The sequence below is a fragment of the Channa argus genome, chromosome 17, assembly GCF_033026475.1.
Source record: "Channa argus isolate prfri chromosome 17, Channa argus male v1.0, whole genome shotgun sequence".
Classification (NCBI taxonomy): Eukaryota; Metazoa; Chordata; class Actinopteri; order Anabantiformes; family Channidae; genus Channa; species Channa argus.
In genome coordinates, this window is record NC_090213.1 from 2,177,706 (window position 1) to 2,195,644 (window position 17,939).

At 41.4% G+C, this 17,939-nt stretch overlaps 1 protein-coding gene across 1 annotated transcript in view; it reads left to right on the plus strand.

Moving 5' to 3' along the window:
- Positions 1 to 17,939, plus strand: part of LOC137102888 (connector enhancer of kinase suppressor of ras 3-like) — a 39,622-nt gene that overhangs the window by 19,112 nt on the left and 2,571 nt on the right. Inside the window, exons 5-19 of the mRNA XM_067482820.1 lie at positions 1,496 to 1,537; positions 2,210 to 2,329; positions 2,665 to 2,724; positions 2,813 to 2,881; positions 3,049 to 3,198; positions 4,442 to 4,572; positions 4,791 to 4,972; positions 5,564 to 5,650; positions 7,094 to 7,390; positions 13,439 to 13,611; positions 14,679 to 14,752; positions 15,283 to 15,354; positions 16,414 to 16,469; positions 16,868 to 16,959; positions 17,035 to 17,284. Of these exons, the coding sequence (XP_067338921.1) occupies positions 1,496 to 1,537; positions 2,210 to 2,329; positions 2,665 to 2,724; positions 2,813 to 2,881; positions 3,049 to 3,198; positions 4,442 to 4,572; positions 4,791 to 4,972; positions 5,564 to 5,650; positions 7,094 to 7,390; positions 13,439 to 13,611; positions 14,679 to 14,752; positions 15,283 to 15,354; positions 16,414 to 16,469; positions 16,868 to 16,959; positions 17,035 to 17,284 (1,855 nt within the window). The remainder of the gene's footprint in view (positions 1 to 1,495; positions 1,538 to 2,209; positions 2,330 to 2,664; positions 2,725 to 2,812; positions 2,882 to 3,048; positions 3,199 to 4,441; positions 4,573 to 4,790; positions 4,973 to 5,563; positions 5,651 to 7,093; positions 7,391 to 13,438; positions 13,612 to 14,678; positions 14,753 to 15,282; positions 15,355 to 16,413; positions 16,470 to 16,867; positions 16,960 to 17,034; positions 17,285 to 17,939) is intronic.

A 17,939-nucleotide genomic window follows, 5' to 3' on the forward strand; every position in this document is an offset into this window, starting at 1 on the left:
AAGTTTAAAAATAACTTGTGCATTATTCTAAAAGCCTTTTGTTAAACTTCCCTAAGATATTAGCTAGAATTCAAATGTAAACACCAAATATTTCGCTGATAAGAACCAATTCAAGGGCAGTGGTAAATGTCCGATCACATTGTCATTCTCCGTGCGTTTGAAGTAATTCCACCAGTTTGCAGTTTAGTCCATAAGCATCACTTCGATTGAAGATTTTAGTTTCTAATATCCGCTGGGTTTTCAGCTGGACTCCACCACAGGTGGGAATTCTCCTTCACTCATCACCACCTTCCTGACAACACACGTCCATGCAAACGCACACACTGCAGCTGACAAGCTGCGACATGGAAAACCTGGAGACAAGCGGGCGAATGCAGAAAGAAGCTCTTTGAACAGTTGTTTTAGTAAATCTTACAGTCTGTGGCTTTCAGCTCCAGGCTCATTGTTCATATCAAAGACTTTATTACTTTTATTTTTAAAAAATGCTCTCATCTGTTTTTTTTTTTTTTTTTATCAAACAGGAGGATGGTGTATTTTCAGTGGCCATATTACCACTAGGGAAAAAGCAAAAGGGGAAATGTAAAGATTTTGTATTAGGCGTCATGGTTGAAGTGAAGTTTTTGTAGCGTTGTCACTTCCCTCCATGTGACTGCAGGGTTCTCGTGCAGTGTTGAGGCGTCGCCCTGCCGCACTGTCATGCAATCAACCTGTCAGCGTGTTTACAGGCAGCTGTTATTTCACCAGCCACAGGAGGAATCCTCAGTGTCTCTGGGAGGCGTTTGCTGTCACTCCCTCGGGTTTCACTCTCCTGTAGGCTGTCATTTCTCAAATATTTGTTTTCCCGCTGTTTCCCTTTGTGTTTTTTTTTTTTTCAATTCCTCTCTGTTTACCACACTCACAGTTCTACAAACTAATTACTGAAGAGGAAAACTGCCTCAGTTCACAACAAAATGTGTCTTAGTTGGTCTCTGGTGTTTGGACAACTTGAACTCTGTTTCCATTTTCTTTTAAAATTCTTCTTGAATTATCTTCAACCATTTTCCAAAGGGAATTAAAAATGTCATTAGCATAAAACACCACAAATGGTAATATAACACGTGAAGGTCCTACGTAGGTTCCTACATGGTGTCACTGAATCTCCTTTATTCCCTGAAATACTAACGACGACATGACAGTGACGGCTACAACCCTATATTTCTGTAGGTTTCCTTCAACTAGACCCTGAAGTCATTTTGAACATTTGTTCAGCTCTCGTTTGAAATGAGGAAACAGTTTCTTTCTTTTCCTCATTTTCATGGCTTGTTTAGTGCCGTCAGTTATCCCTTGTTTGTTTCAGTGCTGCTGTAAGAAATTTTTAGATACAAGCTGCACGCTCAAGAAATAAATCATGTTATTGATTTAACTACAAACCTACCTGTGTTTCACGTGTTTTAATTGTGCTCCCTATGACCTGGTACTGGTTGTGTGACATCTCTGTGTGTCTCTTTAATTACAGGACTGTACTGTTTATGAGATGGAGGAGAAGATTCTGGAAGTGGTGAGTTCGGCTTCTAGTTCTGATGCTAGAGATGCTAACACACATTTTCCTTTTCCTGTCTTGTACTGTTTCCCATAGTGTTGGTTACTGTGTGTGTGTGTGTGTGTGTGTGTGTGTGTGTGTGGCTGCAGGTTTGTTTATTCAGCTCAGGGCCTTCTACTTCCTGTCTTAGATAACACTTCCTGTTGGTTGCTCAGTTGTTCCCAGAATACTGAATCAGCTGATGGTCACTCACTTTCCAAGCTTTCGGTTTTTAACTGCCCTTATGTCCTCTGAGTTTCCCATCACGCTTCTTTATCTGTACCCACTTTTTGCAGGGTGACAGGTTTTAATGTCTAGTCAGTGTAATGAGATGAGACTGCGGTGTGTTTGTGCAGGCCTCAGGCTCCTGGAGGATCCTGCTGCTGGTTGATCAACAGAACAGTCTAAGACCCCAGCACTGCAACATTTAGACCCTTTTAGGGGACCCTGTTCTGATGTGGTTGATTTGGTTTTGACTTTAAATTGCTCATTTACCAAAGCCACATAAATACATAAAAATATCTCACAAAACATAACAAGGTCCCCCTCAATCTGTAACTGAATGTATTTAGCATTTTTAATTGAGGGGAAATGTTTCCCCAATCAAACCATTTAGTCATTGATCTTTTTTTTTTCCCCTGTGTGTTTCAGTCACGAGCACTAAATGGCGTCTGTGAGAAGACGGTCCAGGAAACCTCTGACCCCTCAAAAAATGAGATGGCCTGTCTGGAGGAGGTTCACATCACCAACATCAAGCCTGGAGAGGGACTGGTGAGCCCACACAATGTTACATTCAAACCAAACAGAGAATGCAAAGACACGACGGACATTATTTACGTTCAGACCACATCAGCAGCAACTACTGTAAAAAGATAAACCCATTTAACCCGACTTCCAGTGAGAAACACTAACAGGTATTTCATTACTGCACCATAAACCACAATCAGCACAAGACAGAAACAGAAACAGATGTGGGTACAAAAGGAAAACCCCACAACCACCACTGTAGCTAGGAATGACAGAGAAACCACGACATGTTTTTATACAGAAAGATTCACATGTACATCCTCAAACACTGAGCGCTTTAAATGTGTTTAATTCTACAGGGAATTTACATCAAATCCACCTACGACGGACTTCATGTTATTACAGGAACAACAGAGAATGTGAGTGTTTAGTCGTTAACCTAGTTTTGTGACACTTTCAATTTCTACAGTTTGCTTTTCAAACATTAAATCTCTGTCTGCCCTTCAGTCACCTGCAGACAAAACCCAGAGAATTCACGCTGGAGATGAAGTCATTCAAGTCAACAAACAGACAGTGGTAAAGCCAAACATCCAAACAAACAGTTTAACATTTGGAAAATGAACCTACGTATGTATGTTCTCATTAAGATTTATAGGACATACATGTAGTATTGCCATCTTGCTCTCGCCAACAAAGTGAACAGGAATAATTACTATTCTTTTTAATGTATGTGATTTGTCCAGGTTGGCTGGCAGCTGAAGCACCTGGTGGGGAAGCTGAGGACAGAGTCTGGAAGTGTCGCCCTGGTGGTGAAGAAGAGACCATCTGGGACCTTTGGCAACTTTGCACCGGCTCCTCTAAAAAACCTGCGCTGGAGACCACCGCTCGTACAGGTGAGCTGCCCCGACCGCAGGTCAAACATCGAGCCTTTTCTCCTCGGTGGAGAAGTCTCATGTCTCATGAGATTTCTCATGTTTCTGCGAAGCACTCAAACCCACCACACAGATGCACAAGCAGCTGCATATTTTGCTTTTAATTTTTTCTTTCAGTTTTATTTTAGTCACTGATAAAGCACTATCTTGGGGCTTCAGCCGTCACCTCCATACATCTGCAGCCCAATATGGAATCCTCATCTGTTTGAAAACAGCATTAGTCATGAAAACCTTCAGTCCCTTCAGCTTGGTGCTATTGAGCCAGGCCCTAAACCTGTGGAGCAGATTATTTCATTAACCCTTCTCTTAGTTACTGGTAGTCAGCGTAAACAGCACTGGACATGTTACAGTATCCACCCAGTGTGCTGCTCTGCTGAGCTGTGTGGGTGAACAATGGGCTCCTTCTTCCCATTTCCTCAAAGAAATAAAGGGTAGAAAACACTTGAAATATGAGGCTTTGTTGATGTCAGATGTTGGTGAACCATAAACTAACTACACTAATGTGACAATTCTGACTTCACCTAATTACCCCCAGGGGTTTTTGTACTAATGGAGGTCCAGGATGTGTGTGTTTGGAAAATATAGGGTCTTTAAATGCCACCTGACAGCCCGGTTGATGACCTCAGTGTCTAATCTTGGATATCAAAACGGTCCTTACCTCACCCGCACTCACATCATTCAGTTCAAAGGTCTCTTGCATCAGCATGTGCATCTCCATTGTTAGTACTCAGCCCAGTCATTACTTTATTATTGGACTGAAATCATTTTGGACGCAAAATAAACTTCCTCCAAATTCTGTAATTATTAGAGTTGGGTGAATAGATCATTCAAGTGAAATAAAGTATCAGTATCAGATGTGTTTTTACATCAAAGGCGAGACAAAGGTCTGTACGGCGAAACTCTTGAGGGGACAAAGGAAACAGAAGAGCTTCATAAGCTGTGTTCTGAGTTGCAATATCTTACTGTGGTTTTATAACACACTAAAAATGGCCTCATCACATCCTCCATCTGCTGTGTAAAATAAAAGCACTACAGAGTACAAAATTCACAGATTTGAAGTAAATGCAGCACATTTGTCTGCTTGGTTGCAATTAAGGAACACTGGGCATTTGAAAGGAGGGTTGGTTGGTTGGTTGTTCAAAGGGCATCTACCAGCTGCGCAGTAATATGTTCCCGGTCACTTTTTTTTTTTTTTAAATTCTAGACCTTTCAGGGAGCTCCGGGTCTCTACAGATCTCGACAGCCAGAAACCTCAGATGCTCCAGAGAAGAGAGAGAAGACACCCATCTTGGATTTGTACATCCCTCCTCCCCCCGCGGCACCGTACGAACCAGTGTGAGTGTCAGACCGATGTAACAGTGCTCCAAGGAAACTTGAGAAAAGCATGTGTAGTTTTACTCTTCTACTTATACATTGAAACACTGTTACTTAAAACAGGTTTCTTTAAAAGTCGTATTAGTAGTAGAAAAGTAGTTTTAAAGAAACTAAAGAGAAGTGCTGCAGTGGCTCAGTAAATCTGCACGATGAAATAATTTCCTGTTTTTCTTTCACAGAGATGGGAGCGTGAACACGTCTGCGGGTGTGAAAATAAGGCCAAAGTCTCCAAACTCTTGCCTGGATTCAGACGTCCGGCGACGCTTCACTTGTGAGGACAACAGAAGGACGCATGTGAGCCCTCCATCTGAACTAAACCAGGCAGGCCCTGTCCGCCTCCGACAGCGCCCCTCTGCACGCTGTAAGTGCACGAGCACGTAAATAGATGTATAAGTTCTCTCACTTGTAACTGCAACCCAAAAACCAACCTCCGTAAAATCACCATGTTTATACACAATAACCAAACGACATCATGCATGGTGATTTATAGATTTTAGAGGTGGGGGGGGGTCCGATAACGCTAGGGCTGGTAGTTTCTCCTTGTTTCCATGTTGGTGTTAAGTTATGCTAGTTTGCCGCTAATGTGCTATAGCTTCACATTCAATGTGCAGACATAAGAGGCTGATGATCTGTAACTGCTGGTACTTTTCAGGGTCTGGTTTCTGTGGAGAATGATTGTTTGTGTCCAGCGATTCCATTTTTAGATTTAAACATGTTAATGATCTGAATATAAATGTAATGATATGGGTAAAATCATAAAAATATGAAACTTCTTAGAGAACTTCATGGAGGTTACATAGAACAGAAGTGGTGCTGCACACTAAAAAAATATTAGTGAAACATTGTGAAAAGGCTCATGTTAACACGATGCTGAGTGGGAGCAGGAGGGAGAACGTTTCAATGTAAACACACAAACAACATGGCGGCATTTAAAACTCTGCTGTGTCTGCAGGTAAAGCTCGACCCGTCTCCATGCCGGTGGAGTCGTTTTCAGGTGCGTCGGACTCGTCCTCCAGGCCGGGGGCTCCGGGGTGTAAAGGTAAGCTCCACCTGTCCATCTGAACCAGACGCAGCCGAGCGCCTGTAATCTGACCGTTATCAGTTACAGCCGCCCGTTGGCCTTATTAAAGGTCGGGAGCTGCGTGCTTTGAATTTTTACCTTGTCGATAATTAACCCAGGAGGCTGATGCTGCGTTGCTGGAGCTGATTTCAGTCACATTTCAGTTTGGTTTCTACAGAGTTTCACCTTGATGAACAAACTGTGGGTTTTCAATCTGTGTGTGTTGGCAGTTTATCCAAGATAAGAAGCTGTTAATGGGTTTTAAGTTAAAGACACATTAAGGACCGTGTTAAAGTCAGTCTATAACTTAATATATGCCAGGATTTCTTTGTTCTAGAAGTGAAGAACTTTAGTTTTGTTTAGAGATTAGAGCAGAGCCAGTGGCCACCATAGTTGGAGGAATGGCTACTCAAAAATGTACACGCAGAGTAGGACCCCATGTTAGGACCCCAGGCAAAAACCGGAGGGGATTTCTACATGTATTTGATTTTGGAATGTGATTGATAAAATTGTGTTTTCTCCTACGCGTTTCTAATGCAAGGCAAGATTTTCATCACCACTGCTTTAACGTATGAAAAAACATACACTGGCTCATCAAACAGCTGGATCCCTGCATCGTAGTTTCTAGCACAAAATGAGTGAAAGGGTTTTAACACTTACTGTAGGCAGTTTTGTCTGGTAGGCTTTTTAAAAATCTGAACAGTCCACTGTGTTTCTCAGCATTTGTTTTTTTTAAAGCCAACATTTCTTTCACAACATGTTGTGCTGTGACTTCCAGACGTAAAAAGGTATAAGCTGACTCTGAGTCAGCCAAAGCTTATACGCATGGTTTGCTATTTACTCACGCAACTTGCTGTTATACTGCTTGGTCACACACAACTTCGTAACCCATCAAGGCTCAGTTCAAAAAACGCTGAAAATTGTAGACAGCAAACCGCTACATTTGCGTTATTGTAAAAACCTGATTAAGTGTAACATTTTAGACTTGGACAGTTACTTTCCCCACCACCATTTAACCAATTTTATACAGAAAAACTATGGATTACTATGGACAATGAATTAAATACTAGAACATTATAGGGGATATACGACATACAATATACAACAGCACAGGACTTAATTTAGCTAAATGGTGGTTTTGGTCACATCGACAGAGTCTTAGATTACACTGCCAGCTCACATGCAAGTTTATTAATTTATTGATCTAACTGGGGAAGTTTCTAAGTGACCCCCAAACTTTTACAGATGTCTACTTAAACTGTATGTTTAAGTAACACAAATCAATAAAATGTGTCTACATGCAGTTTTTAACTATAATGCAGTTATACTTTAAAATATGGAAGTCAAACAAAACATTTCTAGGTTTGAAGATGGATCATCGAATGAATCATTAACTTTTCTGCTCCCGTGCCTCCTGAACAGGGCAGGACATTCTGCACCGATACCTGAGTAACGAGGGGATCAGCACCATCATAGAGGAGGAGCCGTGCTTCCCTCTGCCGTACCGAGGACACCCGTCTGCCCGCGGCGTCGACCACATCAGGGGCAGCCAGTGCTTCATCAACGCCGACCTGCACAACAGCGCCACCATCCCGTACCAGGAGGCAGGATCCAGAAAGTCTCCTGCCTCCACCTCTGCTGCTGTTTCTCCACCTCAGGCCAAACATTCAACGTCGCTGCTCAGCGGCTGGCTGGCACGTCTCAGGCTGCTTAGTCACTGACGGAGGAAAAACCTGCTTTAAATTGTATTAGATCAGACAAGTTCTTGTGGTCTGGCTCATTCAGGGGGAGGTTTATTCTCAGCCTGTTCCACAGGATCTTTGTTTTTAAAAAGTTTACTCTATCAAGTCCAGGACCTTCAGCAGCTGAAAAAAATTGTGTTTGTGGATCTAGATGGAAGTACTACTGGAAAACCAGCTTCCAGATTGGACCCAAAAATATTTTGGTGAGAAGGGTCTAATGTCTGCAAAGAATGAAAAGATTACGAACATCAGAGACCCTCATCTTTGTGAACTTTATGCTGGAAGGTCAATTTCATTCCTATGAGTTTAATTGTCCATTTAATAAATTACCAGGAAAAAGATTTGTTTTTGTTTTCTTATTCCACTTTGTAGTTTTCCACCTTTGAACTGTTGGATTGAAAAGTAGAAAAGGTCAAAACATCTGAATAGTTTTCATTTCTACTGTATTTATTCCTATTCCGTTTTTTACTTTCCAGAATGACCAGTTCCTCATTTGGGGCTAATAACCAGCATCCGAGTTAAGATTCCAACCCTGAATGCGGTTTGTGTGGAAAGCTGCCATTCAGTATGTCCACCTTGCTCTTTAATAACTAAGACACATGGACGTCACAGATGAACCATGACAAACAAACCAAAACCCAATGGAAATGGTTCTATTTAGTCCGTGCTCTGTATCTGGTTGAGTCATGTAAGCTGACATTTATTCTAACGAGCAAATACTTCAGTTGACATGACTGAACTGTCGGATGATTGCACCTGGATGTATACATGTTTTTCTTTCCTATACTGACTGGATCCAGTTGAAGACCGGTTGACGGTTTAGTGGAGTGGACTGGTCCTGCACCTGCTCCTTTTACAGAGTGATTGAATGATCAACACTGACAACGCATCTCAGAAAAATTACAAGCTGCTGAAATGTCTACATCTTTTTATTGACTTTGTAAATATGAAGAAAATGTAGACATTTTTTTCTTTTTAAATAAAACTCAATCACAGTCAAATATTAAATATTTGGACCAGCTCTGAGTTTGAACCTAATGTATGGAAACTAAGGCTTTGGTAAAACACATTTAAATGACACGCTGAACTACAAGGACTTCAAACCCAAGAGAAAATGTGAAAACATTCAACTTTTCTCTGTGCATGAAAACATTGGTTTGTTTTTGCTCACTGAAAAAATCCCTCACGGTCTTTATATTGCAGCCTGAATCTACTGAAGAATGAAGCGGTTTTTTGTTTGCAGCAGATTTTGTTTCATACTGAATCAATAAACCGATTTAGAATTAGTTATATCAAAATGATTCCAAAACTCCCAGAAACTGGGCAGTTCTGAGCATCAGAGCACCTTCTCTGTTCAATCTCAGGAGCTGGTAGTGTCTTCTAAACTTTCACATTTGTAAATATGGAGATTTTGTAATGTTGAAACAAGCACTGCAGAACTGATTTTAACCATTTATGTAAGAAAACTGCTTTTCAAGGTATCAGATAAGTGCTACACTTACTACTTCACAAGGCTTTGTAACATATTAGTAACCTATAAATGTATTTATTTTTTTAATACACTTAGTGCATTAACAGTCAGAATGGACCATAGTCTTCATAACATGTTTACCAGCAGGATATGTTGTATTTTTTTATTTTTGTGGGTAAAGTAAATTGAGATTTATTGAGGCTTTATTGCCGTTTTGTCATTTTAAGGATTTTCTTTTCCTGAAATTCAAGTTTAAATCTCAAATGTGCTTTACACTTAACTATTGCTGTTAGTCTGCTGGAAGCTGCTTAAAATTTCAGGTAAAACTAACCAGTAGTATTTCAGTGTGGATTACTGCACTCAGGAGAAAAACAAACATCAGTGGTTCCTCTAAAGGCTGTTTGAGGAACTCTCATATTTGAGGTTGAAGGAGTTCCTCAGGGAAATGGCATAGATCTCCTGATGTTTACAATTGAAGGAGCTCTTTAAGGGTCCTCCTCTAACATCTTTTACTTTTGGAAAGTGTTCCTGGTTCATCTTGAGTGCCTTTATACTAACAAAGCAATATGCAAGAGCGCTGACGCTTGTACAATTTTGTTTTTCCGACTTGATGAGCTGCTCATGACCTCCCTCCCAATCTGACGATAATTATGGGAAAAGTAGTGACAGACAGAGCTCAGCAAACCAGTATCACTTGTATAGAAGAAAAAATCCATCATTTGCTTGTTGTTCAGAATATTAAAAATGTGGATAATCTTGTTTGTAAAGCTCCATGTTACCATGTTATTAGGCAGTGTTTTTTTTGTCACAGTGTAATTGTTCTCATTGGAGCTCTTGAGTTTGGCGCCTCTGTAATGCTTTGTCGAAAAAACACAAAAATAAAGTGCAATTTATTTTAAAATATTACTTTATGTCAGAATACCTGCCTGTCAGTGCAAACATTTTTATAATGTGGACTTTTCTTTTAAACTGGTAAGAATCTCATTAACACACAGATTCATTGTTTGAATTAATAGCTTTGATAAAGGTTTAGTGAGTCTTATAATAGTGATTTAAAGTCATCAATGTATAAGTTTGCTTTGGTCACATTTTTAGGCTCTGCTGCTTGAAATGAGTCCGGCTTCACAGCTTTTGCTACTAGACAAGAGAGTTGAATGTCCTTGAATTGTCCTCAACTATGTTTACTTTGTTTTCCACATTTAACAGTGTCATGACAATTGAGCAAAGCTCATATACTGATGAAGACTCACATGGTGGAAACCTCTGGAACAAGTGAGTGAAATACAAGTTGCAACTCAGCTGCATTTTTGCCCCTTTTTGCACAGTTTATTGTCTTGTATTTTTCATTTTAAATGTAAGATTTTCAACTATTATTAAAAACATTTAAGGCCCACATTTTTGCAAGGTTATTAAAAACAAAAACCCTTATTAGAAGAGTAATTAATTGTTTTATTTATAATCACACTTTAGACAAAATTGTATTATAACTGGTCAGAAAGCTAATTAAAGTCATCCACAATTTGCAACTTTGATTTCATTACTTTTCAGATATCGAAAACCCCTTAAAAGGTGTAAGGGGCCATTTTAATAATTAATAACTAGGCTGGGTATATATTGCAAATATCCATAATTAAAATGTTTCTGGTCTAAAGGAACATAGTTGTGATTTTAGACATTTACAATCACTGTTTTGCGATGTGCAATAGCATCATTTCTTAGAGAAACTCCCGGATCCAGTTGTTACTAGTCCACAAAACATTTGTAGATTGTTGCAGCATTGTTGTTACTCATAATCCTAATCGTAAATATCTCAAGTTGGATTTTGACTAGTCATAATAGAAATTGTGGATATTCGCATTGACACTTTTACCAGTCACAATGTACGTTGGATATTCAAAATGACGTTTTAGATATCAGGAATGTTTTTGTCACTCTGAATTTCTGCTGGTAACATCATGTCTAGTACATAATGGATGTAGATCTCTAAAATGGGACTTTGTCCTTGTAGGATTCTATTGTAGGTATCCAGAAGACTTATTATCTAAAATGACGTTGTGGATAAATGAAATTAAAAGCAAAAGCATGAAGGGCAAAAGTGACGTCATTTGTCTTAGGAATAGCGCCCCGCTGATTTTTGAGAACGTCTGTTTTGACTAGAAAGAAATGAATGACGGACATCTGCAACACAGATCCAGTCCAGCGATTTCACGTTGAAACAGTTCGCCACATTTAGTTGCTTCTCCTTCTCTGACGTTAGCACGTACGCTGCACGTAGCCCGCTGACGCTTGGCGGTAGTGACGTAACACCGGAAGCAGATGAGTCGAACGAGTACCGAGGTTTTGAAGCAGAAGCATCGCGACGAGACTGTTCGAAGCTTTGCTTCATTGCTCGAAAAATCTAAGTTTTTAATTTGTTTTTTTACTTTACTGTCAATAAAGTTTATTTACATTATGATTTATAATTGATAAACAGATGAATCATCAATAATAGAACTGACCGGTGCTGGGGGGGAGTATTTCAAACCAAAACTTTTAACTTAAAATTTATTATTATATTATATTATAATCGAAGTCTACAGAGAGATTGTGATTAACTATTAATTTTCAACATTTGAAAAATGCACGTGCCCACCCCGAAGAGATCGGATCTACTTCATATCCTGCTCGTTCTGAGCTAAAGATTCGATTTGAATAAATCAACAACGGCTGCGTAGAAACAGCTGGGATTCAAACACGCTCCTTTAGTTTAGCCCCTCGCGTGTAATACCAAGAATCTGACGGCAGGTGTCGCCATTTTGAGCGTGTGAAATGCTTGTTGAGATGGATTCAGAGCGTCACTGAGCATCGGTTTTCCCACCGCCACTCGGCAGTTCACCTGCTCTTTCACTTTTTTTTTTTACCGTTTCTTTTACAAACGTTAGTTTGTCATCCACGTTGTTCCCGCGCTGATGTCCAAACAGTAACAACAGGATTTTAATGTACATTAAAACGTCATTGTTTCATTTAAATGTATATTGTTGAAAATGTTGATACACATACACACAAAGAAGAACAAAGTGTCCTTGAACGCCACTGGAAATATCGATCTTTAATAGCAGGTGGTGACATTTGATTAGAGTTTCCACAATATCTTCAACCTCCTGATTCCCCAAGGTCATTAAATAGTGCAGCTGATATGGAACTTTTGGCAGATAAATCCCCAAGTTCAAAGGTGAAGGCTTTTTAAAAAAAAATGTAACGTCTCCATCTACTGGAGAAAGCCAGTAATTGTTTTACCTTATGTTCAATACTAAACGTTTAAACCTGGGAGGAAAAAAAGGGAAAGTGCTGCATTCTGCATCATTGCACAGGGTTTAGTCTGGTCAAACATGCATGCAGCAACATTTTATTAGTGCTTTTTTTTTATATTAAGTTTTCCACTATAACCCCCCCCCGCCCTTCATTTTTCCGCTATTGTGACATTTACAGTAGACACGTTTGCATGTCTCCGTGCTGTGGTGGACAGCTGGTTCACTTGTAGACGACAAAGCAAAGAGGTTTCTGTGAACAGACGTTTCTGCGAAGTAACTCAAGGATCATAAAACACATGCGAAACAGGAAGGATGCTGCGGGGTCAGCGTGGCATCTGTATGCGTCTATGTGTGAGTGTGATTTTTGACGTGTGGTCTCCTTCTGGGCTGTTGTATGAAGTCTCTCACGCAGAGCTGACGCGACGTAGTTCCTCCTCCGCTGAGCACCAGTCTGCTGCGTGCACAGCCAACCGCTGGACGTCCAGGCTGCAGGTAAGAGCTCACGTAGGTTGTGTCCCTTCAGTTTATGCACTTTCTACTAACATAGTTTAGAGTTTGTCTATGTGTTGTATTGTTAGTAAGTCGCAGTGAAAGATATTCTATTATCTGGACAAATAAAACTTAAGCTATGATTAGAGGAAGTACAGTCATTGTGATAACGGTGCAGATTTGACTGATGATTGATGTGCAGACATGAGACATGTCCTTCTCTATGAAAAGCCGTGAAACAAGTGTCCAAACAGTAAAGTGCAATGAAAACACACATACACACTATTGTTTTATGGTGAGACAGGTGTTTCCGTCCATGTGTGTTTCTAGGACACATCTGTACCTCGAGACAATTGTAGCGAGCAGAATTGAGGCCAGAGTCCTGTTTAAAATTGGAAAAACTAAACAAATAGATGATGACTCTCAGTTCTATTGTTATTATTCTTTGTCTTCTAGTGAATTTCCCTCGCGGGATTATTAAAGTCTTATGTTGTTTCGTCTGAGGTTTTAAGCTTCGGTTCCCTTCGCGTCTTGGACTGTGTTAAAATAAAAAAAGTTAAATGCAGTATCAGTACTTGTGGGCTTTCAACCAGTAATTGCTCATGTTTAGGCAACACTTTGCCAAATTGTTGATCAGAAGTTCCGGTTTGCCTTTTATTCGTCAGGGATGTTCTGCAAATTAAATCAAATTAAAGCTAATAGTCTGTGATCAGGTGCGAGGATCTGAACCTGACCCTGTGACACAGTTTGATCCAAGCTGCTGCCTTTGCTTCAGGTTCCACCGCTGCCATGAGTCGGCGGCGTGTTTCAGTCAAGCAGCTGGGTGTGGTGGACTGTCAGGGCTGGCTGCTCCGCAGGAAGGAGGGTCGCAGTTTCCTGGGGAGTAAATGGAAGAGATCCTGGTTCGTCCTGCAGAAGAGCTGTCTGTACTGGTACACAGACAACGTGGTGAGTCGTCCCAACAGACATTCTGCTTATAAAGTCAAGACGTGTTTGCATCTTCTTACTCTGATTAAACAGCGCAGGTGAGATAAACACTACGAGCAGATGCTGCAGGAGCCAATTGAGACAAGTGGCTCGTGCATTTGCTAATCGGTTGCGTGGAGCCTCCTTGTTGTTGGAAACCTTTCTGCATCCTTTACCTGCAGCAGGGATCCTACTGCGAGCTCTCATCCACCGCAGCCACGTGCCCCGGGGGGTTTTTCTTAAGCTGCTTTGGGTCCAAACCCGTCTCCTTCATCAAATGGCTCACTGATGCTGCCGGCTGTTTCCATAGGGAACGGGGCTGCGTACCATCCTCCTATTGGATGAGAGGGGGCAAAGAGCACGTGTAATAGAGTACACATGACCCATATTAACACGATATGTTATTTGTGATTTGGTGAGTGTTTATCTGATGGTAACTACGGGAAAGACAACAAAGAGACACCAAATGAGCAAAAATGGATACAGTCATCACAAATGTACCAAAGAAGAAACGAAACTAACAGAAAGAAGTGCTAAGTGACCACAGAGGCGTAAAATTACCATAAAGACACAACAAGTCAAACCTAACGCAAACGATCACAACTTGACATGAATTCATGTAAAGTAACCAAATAGACTGTATTAAAAAAATGCTAAATGAGAACAGACACAAAAAGACACAAATGAGAGTAAACTAACAAAACCCAAAGAAATGTCAAATGGCTGCAGAGGAAGATAGAAGGACCATAAATAGACAGTTACCACAAGTACACATGAAATGACCCTGAGAGGTTGTTGTGTGATTGTTAGCTATAAACGGGGAATCACAGGAAATGGTTTTGGAAGCATGTGGTGTAGCTGGAAATGGTTTTAGCTCTCAGCTTTAGAAAGAGTGTCCTAAATTAACCTCGTCAGTGACTTCTCAGGCCACCAGCAGGTCCAAATGTGGACACTTCAGCAGGTCACAGTGAAGTGGAGGGTTTGCTGACAGTGTTTCTGAGCGGAGGCTTTTTGTTCTCTCTCTCTCTCTCTCTCTCTCATCTGTGCAGGCGGAGAAAGCAGAAGGATTCATCAACCTGTCCGGCTTCACCATCGAACAGGCCAAACAGTGCAGGAAGAAACAGTACGACATGGTGGTTTTTTGTTTTGCCCTGTGCGACGCTTAGCGAAGGCCGGCGTGTGTGTGTGTGTGTGTGTGTGTGTGTGTGTGTGTGTTTGGGAGAGAAAAACCACAAACAGTATGATTCTGCAGCTAAAGGCTCCTTCACACTGACTGCAATCAGACTTTCTGTTAAATGTCAGAGAAAGGAGCTAATCTGCAGAGCGAGTCTGATCTACGACCTCCACATGCAGAAGTTTCACACATGCAGCTTCTCAGTAGAATGATCTCAACTTAACTCATTCTCATTAGTTTATCTCTTGTTACAGTTAACTGGCCACAGTGGGTCTGTTTCAAACTAAATGGGACACGCCCCAAAATGTAAAAAGCAAAGTGCATGTACAAGGCACAGACTCGCACAGATAAACCTGAGGCCAGTGCAACACCCCCCCCCCCCCAAGACATCAGCCCCTGCCTTGAGCTGTCTGAGTCTAACAAGAGCTCGTGCTGCTCTTCACAATAAGTAACTTTCAGCTTTCTGTGTTGTGCTTCAGTGCCATAACAGCCACTCATCCTCTGATTGTGACCATTTTCATCGCCGCCGAAAGCTTCACCGACATGAATAAGTGAGTATTTGATTTCGTTTTGTTCAAGGCAACATGTTTTGTCCACTCTGCGATGCTCTTTTAGTTTTTAGTGCTGCTAACAACATGGATGTTTGGTGCGGATTGACAGGAACAGCTTTCAGAAGGACTGATGCCCCAGTGATACCTTTTTAGCACCACTGTCAGGTGGCCACTCACCTACCGGACACAGACCGTCAGTTTATTAGGAACAGCCAGCAGTAAATCCTCCTTCAGGCAGTGAAAATGTTCAGAGGGAAGGACGTGATTCGGCGGTAGGATCACTCTGGAGCTGATTGAACTGGCTACTTATCAGTTTCGATCAGTCCGTGCGGTTTGGTTGGTCGCCCACTACCTACTGGCGTAGGCGTTATGAGTGAGAAGTGTGGGGAAACTGGCAACACCCGGAGGCTGCAGTAACTCCTCCAGGCACTAGAGGTCCATTTGAGGATGTGGACGGGTGGTGAACTGGACGGGACTTTGAGACGTTAACATATCGCTAGCATGTGGAGCAGCCGCCTACTGGCCCACTGCTATGGTGCTGATAACAACAGCCAACATCCAGCGAATGCTGCGATGGAGGACAGGCCACATCTTCCAAAATGACTGGACAGGTGAATCAAACCCCTCCCCAAAACATTTGAAACCTGAACATTATCACTTTCCTGAAGGAGGATTTATTGCACCACTGTTTGATCCAACTGACTTAGTTTTGGACAGCTGTGCCTAATAAACTGACAGCTTCACGTCAGGACATTAACACCCAATTTCCTCTCTGTAATTCGGTGACTTAACCTCCAGTTTGTCCCGGACTCATGTTTCAAAACTTTTACTTCCATTTGGTTCATCGTTCTGTTACAGTTAAGTTACAGTTTTGCTCTGCACGGACGCTCGATGCTTTTCTTTTTCACCCCTTTGAGTTTAGTTCCACTTCCTGTTTGTCTTATTGTGCTTTTCACAACTTCTTTCTTTTTTTCAGTTTTTCACAGTAGCAAAGTGTTGAAATGTTTAGTCACTGGTGTCGATTGTGGCGTTGCTGACTGCAAGCGTGTGTGTTTGCAGGTGGATCAGCAAGCTGTCAGAAGCTGCTGGGCTGTGTGACGCGATCAGCGCTGAAGGTCAGACTCCTCTGCAACGGAAAACCAACACACACACACACACAGAGAAAAAAGCTAAACCACGACAAAGTGACACACAAAACTATTACAATGAGCCACAAAATGCAAAGAGCTCTACACTCAAACATTAAACAAAACTCTGCTAAAGGGCCAGAAATGAAACATGTTCATTAAATATAAACTGACCGCAAATACACTCGACCAAAAAGGAAGTGAAAACTAATTCAAAAAATGACATCTGACTAAAAGACCCCCCACCCAAAACCGAATGGGCCACAAAGATTCTGTGTGTCATTTTTAACTTGCTTGTATGATGTGTGAGCATCCTGTTGTTGTTATGTCACATTTCTTCCTTTTTTTTTTTTTCAAAGTTCCTTTTCACTTCTGTGTTCTTGCAGAGTGCTACAGTGAGGGCAGCGATCAGGACGGAGAAGAGTGTGTGTCCACGTGTTCTCAGGACTCCGAGCAGGAAACGGCAGAATGTGAAAATGTGAGTAACAAAGTATGATCCCTGACTCTGCCACTGTCTCCAAGCTGCCTGTGAAACCTGCTGTGGTTCTCACAGGGCGACATCGCTCAGCCTCTCTGCGGGTCTTCACCTTGCACCTCGAGCCCCACTTCTGCAGGACCCTCTGACAACCCACGCGGAAGCAGCTCAGAGACGAGAACCGTCAGCGGAAGAAGAAGAGCAGCGTCTGACGGTGGCGAGCGCCTGTCGTGGGCGAACCCCCCCAGGTGGGATGAAGCTGATGAAGCAGCATCCCTCCCCCTGATCCACGTGGGAGAGGAAACAGAAGGGGAGGTGGTCACCAAAGGTAACCAGTCGCTGTTTGAATGTAGTTTAACTAATTCGGTTTTAAATGATCCTGTTAACTTTTCTGTTCAGTGCTTTTATTGTGAAATTAAATCTAAACGAGTGGAGAGTTGACGCTTAAGTCAATTCAGATTTTTAGACCAAAGACTTGATGCTGATCTAAAGAGGGTTCGACATGTCAACAAAGGAGAGAATTGTAGAATTAAACTAATTCATAATAGCACTGAAGGAACAATACAATAAATAGACAAAGTACCAAAATCTTGTTGCAGCTTATTTGAATAATGTTAAATACAAAAGATTACTAAGATCTGAGGTTCAGGAAAAACTCAAGAAAAGTACAAAAAAACAACTATTCGAATATCCTACGTGATCCACCTGTCAGATCAGAAGACGTAAGAATTACTAAGTGTGTTCAGGGACACAGAAGTTGACAAGAAGAGACAAGAAAGCTCTAAATAATTTCACTTTAGACCAGCAAAGTGAGTTGTGCAGTTAAACTGTGGCGTCGAAATGGCCGAAAAATCCCCAATTTAAACAAAACGGGTAAAGAACATGGTGCTAAACCAACTGTTTAAACCAAGTGAACTGCACATTCTCATAGTTGACCTTACGAGCAAAGCTTATTAAGTGTTGCTCACACAACTAAATACAAT